General features: G+C 38.5%; 2 protein-coding genes across 4 annotated transcripts in view; one reads left to right on the top strand and one right to left on the bottom strand.

The window, feature by feature from the left end:
- gja5a (gap junction protein, alpha 5a) overlaps positions 1 to 14,435 on the top strand; it is a 32,188-nt gene extending 17,753 nt beyond the window's left edge. Inside the window, exons 1-2 of one of the 2 annotated variants that reach the window (XM_061971159.1) lie at positions 8,410 to 8,508; positions 11,079 to 14,435. In XM_061971159.1, the coding sequence (XP_061827143.1) occupies positions 11,107 to 12,240 (1,134 nt within the window). In that variant the 5' untranslated portion in view covers positions 8,410 to 8,508; positions 11,079 to 11,106 and the 3' untranslated portion in view covers positions 12,241 to 14,435. Of the gene's footprint in view, positions 1 to 8,409; positions 8,509 to 11,078 lie in introns of those variants that run through there. The other variant, XM_061971158.1, reaches the window with a different exon arrangement.
- The window catches only part of LOC133613543 (gap junction alpha-8 protein-like), an 89,056-nt gene extending 73,586 nt beyond the window's left edge, over positions 1 to 15,470 (bottom strand). Inside the window, exons 1-2 of one of the 2 annotated variants that reach the window (XM_061971161.2) lie at positions 15,403 to 15,470; positions 14,694 to 14,777 (exon numbers count right to left, since the gene is read on the bottom strand). Coding sequence is in view for 1 of the 2 variants with exons in the window: in XM_061971162.2 (XP_061827146.2) it covers positions 14,694 to 14,777; positions 15,403 to 15,435 (117 nt within the window). In the remaining variant the exon portion in view is untranslated. The remainder of the gene's footprint in view (positions 1 to 14,693; positions 14,778 to 15,402) is intronic. The other variant, XM_061971162.2, reaches the window with a different exon arrangement.
- Between the last annotated feature and the right edge of the window lie 1,039 nt (positions 15,471 to 16,509).

Raw genomic sequence — 16,509 nt, 5'->3', positions numbered from 1 at the left:
CACGTCTCACTGTGCGGCGCAATGAATCGCTGCTGCTTATTGCCAACACGGGAGGCACAAGAGACTGACCCCAGGAAGTTCGCAGGAATGTTCATTCCTTTGCTCCTTGTGGCTTTTAGGAAATCATATTGTTTGAGATGACTTCCTCTGAGGAGCTGGCGTGGTCAACAGAACTTCCATATGCAACCAGCAGAGGCGCTGTTGGTTCAGTCTCAACAAAGTTGTGTATAAAAGAGAGTATGACTACAGGGCGCCATGTTTGCCACTAGTGTTGTCCCGATACCAATAATTTTGGTACCGGTACCAAAATGTATTTCAATACTTTTCGGTACTTTTTGATACTTTTCTAAATGAAGAGGACCACAAAAATTGCATCATTGGCTTTATTTTAACAAAAAATCTTAGGGTACATTAAACATATGTTTCTTATTGCAAGTTTGTCCTTAAATAAAATAGTGAACATACAAGACAACTTGTCTTTTATTAGTAAGTAAACAAACAAAGGCTCCTAATTAAGCTGTAAACAAACAAAGGCTCCTAATTAAGCTGCTGACGTATGCAATAACACAGTGGTTCTTAACCTTGTTGGAGGTACCGAACCCCACCAGTTTCATATGCGCATTCACCGAACCCTTCTTTAGTGAAAAAAAAAAAATTCAAATTCAACACGAAGTCATATGTTTTTGGTAACACTTTAGTATGGGGAACATATTCTAAGTAACAAAGACTTAATTTAGAGTTTTTTGGACACTATGGGAACATATTCTAAGTAACAAAGACTTAATTTAGAGTTTTTTGGACACTAGCGGAAAATATTCTAAGGAACAAAGACTTAATTTAGAGTTATTTGGTTAGGGTTAGGGTTAGAGGGTTAGGGCCAGGGTTAGAGGGTTAGGCTTATAATAAGGCCATGCCGAATAAGGCATTAATAAGTACTTAATAAAGCCAATATGTTACTAATTTGCATGTTAATAAGCAACTAATTAGTGGTGAATATGTTCCCCATACTAAAGTGTTACCATGTTTTTTTACTGGTGCACAAAATGAACAGTGTATGAACATCACCTTGTTCAAAGAACAAAACCAACACTGTTCATAAACTCACAACAAATTACACACCTGCAAATCAGTGTGACTTCTGCTGTTACCGAATCCGTAATACGCCGATAGGGAGAAGTTTTTATTTACATGATGAGTTGGGTGTGTTTAGACCTCCGCCGAACCCCTGAGCCCGACTCACCGAACCCGTAGGGTTCGATCGAACCCAGGTTAAGAACCACTGCAATAACATATTGTGTCATTTTCTATTCTATTATATTGTCAACATTTTTAAGGACAAGTGGTAGAAAATGGAATATTAATCCACATGTTCATTTACTGTTAATATCTGCTTACTTTCTCTTTTAACATGTTCTATCTACACTTCTGTTAAAATGTAATAATCACTTATTCTTCTGTTGTTTGATACTTTACTTTAGTTTTGGATGATACCACAAATTCATGTATCATCAGGATCATACATTGGGCATATTCAAAGTCCTCCTGGGACATATTTCCTGAGTTTATAAGTATAATATAAATAATGCAAAAAACGAAAAAAAGATTTTGTGATGCTAAAAAAAATATATATAATCATAGGTGCGCAACCCGAGAGTCCCTGGTTCAATCCCCACCTAGTACCAACCTCGTCATGTCCGTTGTGTCCTGAGCAAGACACTTCACCCTTGCTCCTGATGGGTGCTGGTTAGCGCCTTGCATGGCAGCTCCCTCCATCAGTGTGTGAATGTGTGTGTGAATGGGTAAATGTGGAAGTAGTGTCAAAGCGCTTTGAGTACCTTGAAGGTAGAAAAGCGCTATACAAGTACAACCCATTTATCATTTATTTATAGTAGTATCGACTAGATACTTGGTATCATTACAGTGGATGTTAGGTGTTTGTTTACATTCAGGAACGGCGTCATTAGCGGTGACGCCGGTGAGCAACGGTGTGAAGTGAAAAATGTTTAGCTATTCCTCGTCCTGCAGGGATGATACTTGTAAGAAACTCACTTTATTCGTCGCCATGGAGGCGAGGATTAGTGATTTAGAAGTAGCTAAAACACTGCCGACTGGGGCTGGACTTTAGCCGCTAGCTATCTAGCCATGTCTTAAAGCATCTCTTCCTGAGGGCGTTTCAGTGTTATAACTTCTCCTTTATCTTTAGTTTTTAAGCCAAAATGCGTGAGCAGCAGCAGTGGCTGCGCCCCAGGAATCATTTTTGGTGATTTAACCCCCAATTCCAACCCTTGATGCTGAGTGCCAAGAAAGGAGGTAATGGGTCCCATTTTTATAATCTTTGGTATGACTCGGCCGGGGTTTCACAGAACCTACCGATCTCAGGGCGGAAATTCTAACCACTAGACCACTGAGCAGGAATATACACACAAAACCTATTCAATTGAATGGACTTCAAAGACAAGATACTTAATGTTCAAACTGGAAAACTTTCTTATTTTTTGCAAATATTAGCTCATTTGGAATTTAAAGCCTGCAACATGTTTCTAAAAAGCTGGCAAAAGTGGCAAAAAAGACGGGCAAAGTTGAGGAATGCTCATCAAACACTTATTTGGAACATCCCACAGGTGACCAGGCTATTTGGGAACAGGTGGGTGCCATGATTGGGTATGAAAGCAGCTTCCATGATATGCTCAGTCATTCACAAACAAGGATGGGTCGAGGGTCACCACTTTGTGAACAAATGTGAAGTGAAGTGAAGTAAATTATATTTATAAAGCGCTTTTCTCTAGTGACTCAAAGCGCTTTACATAGTGAAACCCAATATCTAAGTTACATTTTCAAACCGGTGTGGGTGGCACTGGGAGCAGGTGGGTAAAGTGTCTTGCCCAAGGACACAATGGCAGTGACTAGGTTGGCTGAAGCGGGGATCGAACCTGGAACCCTCAAGTTGCTGGGACGGCCACTCTACCAACCGAGCTATACCGCCCCATCAATGCGTGAGCAAATTGTCCAACACTTTAAGAACAACATTTCTCAACGAGAAAGGAAGGAATTTGGGGATTTCACCATCTACAGTCCGTAATATCATGAAAAGGTTCTGAGAATCTGGAGAAATCAATGCACGTAAGCGGCTAAGCCTGTGACCTTCGATCCTTCAGGCGGTACTGCATCAAAAAGCGACATCAGTGTGTAAAGGATATCACCACATGGGCTCAGTAACACTTCAGAAAACCATGGTCAATAACTACAGTTCATCGCTACATCTGTCAGTGTAAGTTAAAACTCTACTATGCAAAGCGAAAGCCATTTATCAACAACACCCAGAAACGCTGCCGGCTTCGCTGGGCCCGAGGTCATCTAAGATGGACTGATGCAAAGTGGAAAAGTGTTCTGACAAGCCCACATTTCAAATTGTTTTTGGAAACTGTGGACGTCATGTCCTCCGGACCAAAGAGGAAAAGAACCGTCCGGATTGTTATAGACGCAAAGTTCAAAAGCCAGCAACTGTGATGGTATGGGGGTGTATTAGTGCCCAAGGCATTGGTAACTTACACATCTGTGAAGGCACCATTAATGCTGAAAGGTGCATACAGATTGTGGAGCAACATATATTGCCATCCAAGCAACGTTGTCATGGACGCCCCTGCTTATTTCAGCAATACAATACCAAGCTACGTGTTACAACAGCGTGGCTTCATAGTAAAAGAGTGCGGGTACTAGACTGGCCTGCCTGTAGTCCAGACCGTTTCTCCCATTGAAAATGTGTGGCGCAAAATGAAGCGTAAAACACCACAACGGAGACCCCGGACTGTTGAACAACTTAAGCTGTACATCAAGCAAGAATGGGAAAGAATTCTACCTGATAATTGGTCTCCTCAGTTCCTAAACGTTTACTGAGTGTTGTTAAAAGGAAAGGCCATGTAACAAAGTGGTGAAAATGCCCCTGTGCCAACTTTTATGCAACTTGTTGCTGCCATTAAATTCTAAGTTATTGATTATTTGCAAAAAAAAAAAAAAAAGTTTCTCAGTTTGAACATTAAATATCTTGTCTTTGCAGTCTATTCAATTGAATATAGGTTGAAAAGTCTTTGCAAATTATTGTATTCTGTCTTTATTTACACAACGTGCCAACTTCACTGGTTTTGGGTTTTGTACATATTACGCACATAGGATTGCACCATGGATAAATAATGATACAAAACCACCATCTTAACATTTCATCTTATCGTAGAGGTCCGCCGTAGCCTCCAGGTGATGCATTGTTAGCGCTCATGCAGGTGGACGACGTGTTAGTCGATAAGAACATGGTCGTTTCCATGAACGACCTCCTGCTATTGTCCCCACTGGACTCTCACTCCCTTCCTCCCGCTTTGTGATTCACTTCCAGGCAACATGCAAGCTCCCATCGTGACGCTCCAACATTGTGCTCCCTCTCACAACACTTTTATCACACTTTTATCATATTTTATTCTCGTACATTTTAGGACCTTTTTCCTCATATTATTAAGACTTTATTCTCATGATGTTACAACTTTTTCCTCTTACAATTATAACATTGTTTTTAGACAAGTCAATTCAAATAATTAGGGATAGCTCCTTGAGATGCAGCAACTCCTTTTCAAGGGGGTCCCGACAAAAATACAGAAAACATACAATACAATTAAGCACACAAACACACTGCTCTACCACTTCCACAGCACCCCACACCACACATTTACAAAACCAATGACGTTGGCACGTTGTGTAAATGGTAAATAAAAACAGAATACAATGATTTGCAAATCCTTTTCAACCTATATTCAATTGAATAGACTGCAAAGACAAGATATTTAATGTTCGAACTGGAAAACGTTATTTTTTGCAAATATTAGCTCATTTGGAACTTCATGCCTGCAACATGTTTCAAAAAAGCTGGCACAAGTGGCAAAAAAGACTGAGAAAGTTGAGGAATGCTCATCAAACACTTATTTGGAACATCCCTCAGGTGAACAGGCTAATTAGGAACAGGTGGGTGCCATGATTGGGTATAAAAGCAGCTTCCATGAAATGCTCAGTCATTCACAAACAAGGATGGGGTGAGGGTCACTACTTTGTGAACAAATGCGTGAGAAAATTGTCAAACAGTTTAAGAACAACATTTCTCAATGAGCTATCCATCCATCCATTTTCTACCGCTTATTCCCTTCGGGATTTCTCCAGAGAATCTGGAGAAATCACTGCACATAAGCGATGATATTACGGACCTTCGGTCCCTTAGGCATTAAAAACCGACATCAGTCTGTAAACGATATCACCACATGGGTTCATAAACACTTCAGAAAACCTGTGCCAGTAACTCCAGTTCGTCGCTACATCTGTAAGTGCAAGTACCCATTTATCAACAACACCCAGAAACACCGCCGGCTTCGCTGGGCCCGAGCTCATCTAAGATGGACTGATGCAAAGTGGAAAAGGGTTCTGACGAGTCCACATTTCAAATTATTTTTGGAAACTGGACATCGTGTCCTCCGGACCAAAAAGGAAAAGAACCATTCGGACTGTCATGTATGGGGGTGTATTAGTGCCCAAGGCATGGGTAACTTACACATCTGTGAAGGCACCATTAATGCTGAAATGTACATACAGCTTTTGGAGCAACATATGTTGCCATCCAAGCAACGTTATCATGGACGCCCCTGCTTATTTCAGCAAGACAATGCCAAGCCAAGTGCTACAACAGCGTGGCTTCATAGTAAGTGTGCGGGTACTAGACTGGCCTGCCTGTAGTCCAGTTCTGTCTCCCATTGAAAATGTGTGGCGCATTATGAAGCCTAAAATACCACAAGGGAGACCCCGAACTGTTGAACAACTTAAGCTGTACATCAAGCAAGAATGGAAAGAATTCTACCTGAAAAGCTTCAAGAATTGGTCTCCTCAGTTCCCAAATGTTTACTGAGTGTTGTTAAAAGGAAAGGCCATGTAACACAGTGGTAAAAATGCCCCTGTGCCAACTTTTTTGCAATGTGTTGCTGCCATTAAATTCTAAGTTAAAGATTATTTGCAAAAAAAAATATGTTTCTCAGTTCAAACATTAAATATCTTGTCTTTGCAGTCTATTCAATTGAATTAAGTTGAAAATTATTTGCAAATCATTGTATTCTGTTTTTATTTACGATTTACACAACGTGCCAACTTCACTGGTTTGGTGTTTTGTACATAAACCATAGCAATAGATTACAATACACTACACAAATATAAGTTTTTTGTAACTACTTAGAATATAATCTTTTCTCTTAATATTACGACTCTATTCTTATAAATTGACGTTTTGCTCATATTGCAACTTTATTTCATTAAACTTTGTTTTTCTCTCACAATAATATAACTTTTTTGTCATGTATACTTTTTTCTCATTCTGTAAAACGTTTTATTCTCGTAGTAAAAAAAATACATCACTATTACTTTTTCCTGATTTTTATATATTACTTTTTTCTCAGTTTTTTTCCTCACATTACAACTATAACAAATTAATCTTCATACTACAACTTTTTTCTCATAACATTACATTTTTGATAATGTTTTTTCTCACAATATTTCACATTTTGATAAAAATTACTTTTTACAAATAGTACACATTTCTTCTCATAGCTATGACTTTGTTCATCAAAATAATACAATATGACTTTTTTATCATATATATTTTGTCATTTTGTATCACTTTTTTATAAAACTGTAAACCTTTTTTTCATTAAATACTTTTTTCTCATAACTTGATGACTTTTTTTGTAATTATATTTCAACATTGTATCTCATATTACTTTACTCATAACTTTTTTCAAGGTTATTTCTCACAATAAAACATGTTTTTTTGTTATATTTTTTCTCACTCAATCACTTTACTTATATTACTTTTTCTCATGTTTGTTTCTCACAATATTCCAACTATATTCTCATAACTAATTCATCCTCACAGTGTAACTTTCTTACATCGACTTTTTCCTCATAACACCACAACTCTTTACCCATAATGTTACGTTTTATACACTTTTTTTTTTCTAAATCACTACTATTTTTAACACTACAACCTTTTTCTGATAATCAAATTTTTCTCTTAAAATTTAACTTCTAATGACATTAAAACCTTTTTCTCATAGCATTACTGTTTGTGATACGTTTTTCCCCCTCACAATATTACCACTGCATTCTCATAACAATGACTTTCTTCATAATTCAACTTTTTCTAAACACTCTCTCATAACAATGACATTTTCCTACAATACGACTTTATTCCTTTATATAATTTTAACAGCGTTTAACAACTATTTTCCCATATTTTTAAAACAGATTTCTCATATGATTTCTTTTTCTAATTCTCTATCACTACTTTTTCACACTATAACTTTTTTTTTTACAGCTCAAAATTTTCGATAATATTTTTTCTCATAATATTACAACTTCATTCTCATTAAATGACTTGTTCCTCTTAGTACAACATTTTCCATAACTTGTTTCTCATAACAATAACGTTTTTCTCATATGACTTTTTTTTCTCATATATAATTATTTTCTCATTCTCTATCACTTTTTTATGACACAATAAACCTTTTTTCTGATAACATAATTTATTTCTCATAACTTAATTACTTTTAGCTAATGACATTACAATATTTGATCTCATATAAATTCATTTTTCTGATGTTTTTTCTCACGATAATATAAATATATTCTCGTAACAATGTATCCTAATATAACTTTTTTCTCATAACATTATGACTTTTTCGTCATTAGATTGGACTTTATTCTCATGTTTTTTCTCTCAACATTACAACTTTTTTTTCTAAAATTATAACTTTTTTCTCATAGCATAAAAAAAATCTGTTCATGTTACAATTTTGTTTTCATAAAATTATGACTGTTTTTTGTTCCACATTTTTTTCTCACAAAAATCCCACTTTTCTTCTCACAATTCTACTGCATTCTAATAACATATTTGTTTGTAATCATTAATCATTTCTAACCCCGTGCCCACAATTATTAGGAAGGCTTTAATTCTTATAATATCCATGTTTTTCTTTAAATAATTTTCTGACTTTTTAATTTAAAAAAATGTTCTTCGACATTATGATTTTTTTCTCACAAAACTTTTTTTCATCATGGCATTATCATTTCCCCTTTCATACCATTACTTTATATACTGCATAACACTATGACTTTTTCCTCACATTTGTGGTAGTGCTTCTTTTCCAGTGTGGCCGTACAGTAATACTCACTTTCTCACACTTCTGTGTACTAGCAATAGTCATCCTAGCAGTTATTACCATATATAAACCTGATAAGATGATAGGGAGACAAAAGGGAGTGAGGGAGTGAGTGGTAGACACATGGTCATGGTCATTTACACCTCTCTCTCACACACACGCAGTAGAAGCAACGTCAGTGTCGGCTGGTTCAATCAAAGCCTTGTAGGGTGGAGCATACATTGTCGTGGTTGACATGGAAAGAGTCGCCCATGGATGACAAAGACGAGGAATGGTAAGCCGCATTCTAACTTCCTTCCATTCATTCATTGTTTCACTTGTAATTCTATTGATCATTTCTTTGATTTTGCCAAGTAGGGCAGTAGCTTAAGGTAGCGGGGGGAAAAAAGTGTCCAAAGCTTGTAAATATTGCTAATCTCCAAGTTGGAAGTGGGGTCAGAGGTCAGCCTCTCGACGAGCTGCACTGACATCTTAATGATGGCCCCGTTCATAAAGTCGCCTTATAGGGTCATCGCCAGCTTGTTGGCGCCATGTTTGGGTCCGGGCCAAACTCACTAATGCTCAAAGGATGGAAAGATGAGTTGCTGAGGAGGTTTTAGGATGGAGGAGGACAAGCTGCTGTGGTGTGGCTGTTAGGGAGGTGTGCTGGAGGCTACATGCAAACCAATGTGCACAGTGGAAGGACACGCTCTCCTAGAGCTGACTTGCCCACTGGCCGCCTTTCACCCGCGCATGTTTGTCACTCATGCATATGCTGGGATTAAAAAAGGCTCTAATGTAATTCTATAGATTTCATTAAACTAATATTTACCTTCTAAAACCAGCATGTAGTGTACTTAGTCCCACTCAACAACTTCCTTTTTTTTTACTGTGGACTCTTATAGAAAACGCTGTTCATACCGTGAAATGTCCAGTCCTCAAGCCATGCACACGGACGGACAGTGGTTATGTTTGTGTGGATGAACACACACACACACACACACACACACACACACACACACACACACACACACACACACACACTACCAGGAATTTAGAGCATCTATTTGTCTATTCACCCCTTACATGGCTGTCTAAGTAGTGAGTACTTTGCACTTAGCTACATTATGTAGTTTATAAGTTTTATTTTTTAAATTTGTACTACATTTCTTTTTTTTAATTCAATTTAGAATTGTATTTAAATTTCTGCTTTAAAGGATAAATTACTAGAGCATTGGAACAAAGAAAATATTGTATTCATTTATCTAAATTTAATTTTGATTTGTAATTTTTGGGATAATTTTTTAAAATTTATTTTTAGTATTAATTTAAATAGTTTGTTTTGATATGTTATTTATTCCCATTTTGATGTTTTAAACATTTTTAGGTGGATTCTTATAAGGGCTGCACAAAATTAAATTGATTCAAAAAAAGCTTGATTTATATTCTGTTGCTTTGATTAACCGTTTGAGTAGTGTAACTAATAAAAATGTATAAAATGTGGACCGCATGCAGTGCCCGGAACTTTAAACACGCAGACATAATTGCCGCATAACCATTGCAATAGAGCGCACGTGAAAGCGGTGGTGAGTGGATGCTGTGATCTGTGCGGTGGTGAACAGCATATATATTTTTTTTGCATTAAAAGTGCAATTTCAATGTTGATAATGTGGTTTTAATAGAAAAAAAGAATACCGTTCATGGCAAGCCGAAAAACCTTTGTTTATTTCAACGCTTATCCCCATAATACGCATTGAGAGTATAAAACAGGGGTCCCCAAACTACGGCCCGCGGGCCAGATCCGGCCCGCCAGCGTCCAAAATCCGGCCCGCAGGAGGTCCCAAGTTATTTTTTTAAAATTTGTTTTAATCTGTCCTTTCTAATCCTTTTCTACCGCTTGTTACTCTTGGTGTCTCCTAGCTGCTCAGGCAATTCATATTGTCTAAAAATGCATTTTCCCATCGATAACGTGACATCATTGCGCTCGGAAGAGATATATATATATATATATATATATATATATATATATATATATATATATATATAATATTTACATGTTTCTTGTGTTTCAAGTACATGTGCCAGACGTGGCCGTCAAAGAGGCCACGTCGTATATATACACACACACACATTATATATATATACATATATACATACATACATACATATATATATATATATATATATATATATACAGCGCCCCCCGCGACCCCGAAGGGAATAAGCGGTAGAAGATGGATGATAGATAGATAGATAGATAGATAGATAGATAGATAAATAAATAAATATTAGGTCAGGAAAAAACACAATAGGCTATATCATCCCTACAAGCCTGTTTCGGAAAATCCCCTGACGAGCAGGAAAACTGGCGAAACAGGCTTGTAGGGATGATATAGCCTCTTGTGTTTTTTCCTGACCTAACATATATTCCGCTCTACTCTGGTATTGAGCACTGTATAACGGATATACCACAGAAACCTTGACCCCCCCCCCCCCCCCCACACACACACACACACACACACACACAGCAACATTTTTTAACCCAACACGGCCCCCCCCCCGAGTCAAAAAGTTTGGGGACCCCTGGTATAAAGTGTGTTTTATCCAATTTTTCCGATAGCTGCAGCTCTAATTTTATACATCCATCCATCAATCCATCCATTTTCTACCGCTTGTCCCTTATGGGGTCGCGGGGGGTGCTGGATACAGTTTTTTTATTTATTATTTTTATTTTTAACGCCTCTTAATGAAGCAGCCATTTTGAACACCGAAGTAACCAAATATGGTACCGAACCACCTCATGATGTTTTTTACTTTTGTCGTGTCCCCCTTCAGTGGGCTTACCTCCCCCCTACTGTGTCTCAGGTGTGCTGCCCCCCCGCCCTAAGCCGTCATGGGCGACTGGAGTCTCTTGGGGAACGTCCTGGAGGAGGTTCAGGAGCATTCCACCTCGGTGGGGAAAGTGTGGCTCACCGTGCTCTTCATCTTCCGCATCCTAGTGCTGGGCACGGCGGCCGAGTCGTCGTGGGGGGACGAGCAGAGCGACTTCCTGTGCGACACGCAGCAGCCCGGCTGCACCAACGTGTGCTACGACAGCGCCTTCCCCATCGCCCACATCCGCTACTGGGTGCTGCAGATAGTCTTCGTCTCCACGCCGTCGCTCATCTACATGGGCCACGCCGTGCACACGGTGCGCAGTGAGGAGAAGCGGCGGCGGAGGGAGCAGGAGGAGAGGGAGGCCCGTGCGGAGGGCGGCGGGGCGGACCTGGAGGCGGAGAAGGAGTACCTGCAGCAGGGGGGGATGTCGGAAAGGCCGAGCCGCGTCCGCCTTAAAGGAGCTCTGCTGCAAACCTACGTCCTCAGCATCCTCATCCGCACCGCCATGGAAGTCATCTTCACCGTCATCCAGTACTTGATTTACGGCGTCTTCCTCAAGGCGCTCTACCTGTGCACGTCGTGGCCGTGCCCCAACCCGGTTAACTGCTACATGTCCCGCCCTACGGAGAAGAACATCTTCATTGTCTTCATGCTGGTGGTGGCCGCCGTGTCCTTGGCGCTATCTGTGCTGGAGCTCTACTACCTGGGCTGGAAGAGCACGAGGTCGTGCATCCGCCGAAAAAGGGCGCAACACGCCGTGGACGCCGCCTTGGAGCACAACAGCCTGCCTCCGCCCTCGGACTCCCCCACCCCTCCCCCTGACTTCATCCACTGCGCCATCACCTCCTCCATGACCCCCATGGCGTCCATGACCTCCATGGCCTCGCACCCCTTCAGCAACAGGGTGGCGCTACAGCAGAACTCGGCCAACCTGGCCACCGAGCGCCACCACAGCCGCGACAACCTGGAGGACGACCGGCACTTCCTGGTGAGGTACCAGCACCAGGCACCCAATGAGCTCCCCAACATCAACAACAACTGCCACCCGTTGCCCGCGCTGCATTCAGGGTACACCAGGGACAAACGACGTCTGAGCAAGACAAGCGGAAGCAGCGGAAGTCGGGCTCGTCAAGACGACCTGGCCGTTTAAAATGGTGGACCAAAGAGATGCACCATCCGTTAGTTGTGAACTCCTTGACCACCTTTGGGGACCAATTTTAACCCCCAAAACTGACTCATGAACTACAGAGAACAGGGTAACAGGTGGGATCCTTCACTATTGCACATTTTGGAATATGAAATGCCAATAAAAAGGCGAGAATGACCTAAAAATGTAGACATGGTTTCACTTAAAGGGGTCATATGACTTTTTTTCTACATTTAAAAAAAATTCCTTGAGGTCTACATAACATGTAATGGCGGTTCTTTGGTCAAAATTTTGCATAGATTTCATTTTACAGACCATCTTCCAAGACCCATTCTGACCGTCTCTTCATATTGACGTGCCTCCACTGTGACTGCGTTTTCTCCTCGCCATTTTTGTGGTCGTTTTTAGCACTTCCATATGGAGTTTACTGACTGATATAAGTTCAAACTATACACTGCTTTATATTTTAAAAAAATGGCAACATAGGAGGATGCATGTGCTTGTACGAGCCAGTCTGCCCCACAACAAGAGGATAGAGAAAAAGAAGGAGCTCGTTGACTACAGCATCGGACTACTATGGCAGACTCACGCAAAGCTCTTCGGGTAAATCTCTACTGAAGACGGAGATGTCCTCTGACGTCACACTTGGGGGAAAAAAATGTCACAAATTGGGCAAATTGCAAACGGCTCGTTTGGAGGAAGTATACTGAACAAAAATATAAAAACGTAACACTTTTGTTATTGCTCCCAATTTTCATGAGACGTAAAACTTGTACGACATATAGTACAGGCCAATAGTTTGGACACATCTTCTCATTCAATGGGTTTTCTCTATTTTCATGACTATTTACATTGTAGATTGTCACTGAAGGCATCAAAACTATGAATGAACACGTGGAGTTATGTACTTAAAAAAAATTTTAATAACTGAAATCATGTTTTGTATTCTAGTTTCTTCAAAATAGCCACCCTTTGCTCTGATTACTGTTTTGCACACTCTTGGCATTCTCTCAATACGCTACAAGAGGTAGTCACCTGAAAGGGTTTTCACTTCACAGGTGTCACAGTTGTGATGCCTTCAGTGACAATCTACAATGTAAATAGTCATGAAAATAAAGAAAACGCACAATTGACCACTCAATGGTAACACCAGAATAAGTTTTTCAACTTGTTTAAGTCGGGGTCCACTTAAATTGATTCATGATACAGATATATACTATCAGATATATACTATCATGGATTATCTTGGCCAAGAAGAAGTGCTCACTAACACAGATTTAGACCGATTTGTGAATATTTGAGAAGAATAGGTATTTTGTGTATATTACAAACGTTTTAGATTTTTGAGTTCAACTCGTGAAAAATGGGAGCAAAAAGAAAAAGTGTTGCATTCATATTTTTGTTCTGGTATGAAGGAAGGCAAGATTGTTTTATAAATATTTTCACCATGCCTCCATTGTTTGATTTTACATTTTCTGCACTTATGCAGATCCCAAATACACAAAAACAGGTACCAACAGGTTAAAAAAAAGTTGTTTATGCATAATAGGTGCCCTTTAAATGATGAGCTGTGAAGATGGCCTTGGATCACTGTGAATCGAGTGCCTTAGTGAGTCACAGGATTAAACATATGTTATGAAGAAAAGCCATGCAAGTACAAAAATGTGTGTAAGAAAAAAAGATACATTAGTACCAGTAGTTTGAAATATGTGGCTTGCAGGTATGACTTACATGGGAGCTTTTCAATTCAATTGAATCTAAGCAAAACTTTGATTAAGAATTATTATCTGTGTACAATTATGGTATATATTTCTAATGTAGCTTTGTTTTGATAAAATTACTAAACAAGTCTAGATGGAGCCCACGTACCAGCAGTGGTGCTTAAACACTGTACACTAAATTCCAGGAATGCCTGTCGTGAGGATATTTGGCCACCAGGTGGCGACCCTGCACTTATTTGTCAAAGTTTTCTCGTTTATTTTTCCTTTTACTTGATGTCGACAGTGTATTTTATTTCAAGTATTGTCTTCATATTTATATAATATGCTTGCACTGGTTATGGATCATTATTTTTTGCAGGAAACGTTGCAGCCTTTGAAGTGTGGCATAGCAATTCATCTAGTGAGTCTGGTTCATTCATATATACACTTTTGGTTGTTTCACATTAAAATGCATCAGTTGTCATCTCTTTTCCATCACACGCCAATAAATGTGTCATTTGGATCACTTCTGTTTGTTTTGTGTCTGTGCGCCTTTGTGCATATTATGTCATTCCTATTTTATCATATTACAACATCACCTTTTACTCAGTTTAAACTAGATTATATTTTCATCACGTTGATGTTGTTTCAAACTTGCACATATTCATATCCTCCTAAGACCCAGCAATACATGTTTGTCCTCTGTATGGAACAAGCCTTTCACAGCCTTTTTTTCAAAGAATAAAAAATAAATACTTGCTGCGCTGTGGAAGACATCCTGACTGATTTGTTGGTGTTTGTCCATGAAAGAAGATATGCCTCGGCAACATTTCTGCAAAACTAAACAAAACTGAAGTAAGTTATTACATTTATCCAGTTAGTGTATTGTTAAAATTAGAGATTGAGTAGATGTAAAATAAATAGTTTGAGGCGGTTTGGGAACATTCATTTGTAAGATACTGAAAACAATACATTGTCCATTGTCTTCTGTGGTGGACATGAGGACCTACTGCAAACAGTACTACTTTTTTATATAACATGATGCGACAAATGCATCAAGATGCAAAAAGGCATGTGTGTAACCAAGAAGAAAAACTGCTTCTTGCTATATAATTTTTTCAAAGTGTAACATGAAATTTACTAAATGCCAAAACTAAGAGCAAAATCTAGCCAACATTTTCAATGCCCAATACATGTTATGAATAAAAAATAGAAGAAATAATAGGTATGCACTGCTTTGAATTTTCAATATTTAATCACAACAGTAGAAAAAATGATATAGAATTATATTCAGTCGGCCATAAATACTCTGCAGAAAAAAACATTACATCAATTAAGTATTAAATATGTTAAATAGATGTATACATAATATTTTTCCACAAGAAATTGTAACTTATTTTTTATAAATCTCGGGAGATCAAAAATATTTCATTGTAGAAAAAAATTGTGTGTAATCTTCACTCACCGATAGAGGGCAGCAAACTTTTTCTTCCTGCATCCCCAGACGGCCAAAAATACTGAAGACCAAGAAGAAAGGAATATGGCGTGAGTATTTACATTTTACTTCGAATTAAGTTTTTAATTGGTGGATGTATGTACAATTATTTTTCCATTAGGTTATGTGAATATTGAAAAACTTAACTGGCACGGAGTTGTTTTGTACCCGATCGGTACCGAAAAACCTGATCGATCCACGCATGCGCAAAGACTGCGTCACTTCCTTTCTAGCTATATTTTACTACGGCGCTTCTGTGACATCACGTGCTGTGCTATTTGAATGTTTTTTTGAATGTTTTGTATAAAAAAAATAACACGAATATACAAATCAAAGGGTAGATTTGAAAAAATGAGAGCGTATTATCGCCACAATTTCAACCACGTTCACTAATGACACACGGAAGCGCTAATGAGTCTCATTGAGTAATTTATTTTTTTTATGTTTTTTTTTTAAACGAGGCACTTAAGTTAAATCCATACCTGTTGCCTAACAAAAAGTAGAAATTTAAAGTGTCATTATTGTGAACTGATGTATTTGATGTAAATAAAGTAATACAATTATTGGTGAGTTATATACTTTTTCTTAATTTCAGAATAAAACAAAAAAATATTTGGTTTGCATGACATTACTCTGGATTTGATTTGTGAATATATAATGTTCCTAGTAGTAAAGGTTTGACAGAACTCAGCATGACATTTACATTGTAAAAACAGAACCATTTCTTATTTGAACTCCAAAAGAGTAGGCTATAGTAAGTACTAAACGGTACAACGGAGAGTTCAGTCCAGAATAATATTCGGAGATAGGACGTTAACAAAATAATTAGTTGATTGACTAATTTTCAAAAGGGACAATGGGAACATTCTGGAGAAACATCCTGAATTAATTTGGATAGAAGTGAGTTACATTGGTCAAATATTTTGACGTGTAGTTCTTTAACTTCATTTGGGATGATAAATGTTATTTTTTTCAAAATTAATCAAAAGGAAATAAGTTTTGGAACTTCAAATGGCCATCCATCTTTTACCGCTTGTCTCTTTGTGGGTCGCGGGGGGTGCAAATGTCGACTGCATG

Source organism: Nerophis lumbriciformis, linkage group LG13, assembly GCF_033978685.3.
Source record: "Nerophis lumbriciformis linkage group LG13, RoL_Nlum_v2.1, whole genome shotgun sequence".
NCBI lineage: Eukaryota > Metazoa > Chordata > Actinopteri > Syngnathiformes > Syngnathidae > Nerophis > Nerophis lumbriciformis.
Note: the sequence above shows the minus strand (reverse complement) of the source record. Positions and strands in the feature narration are given on the sequence as shown.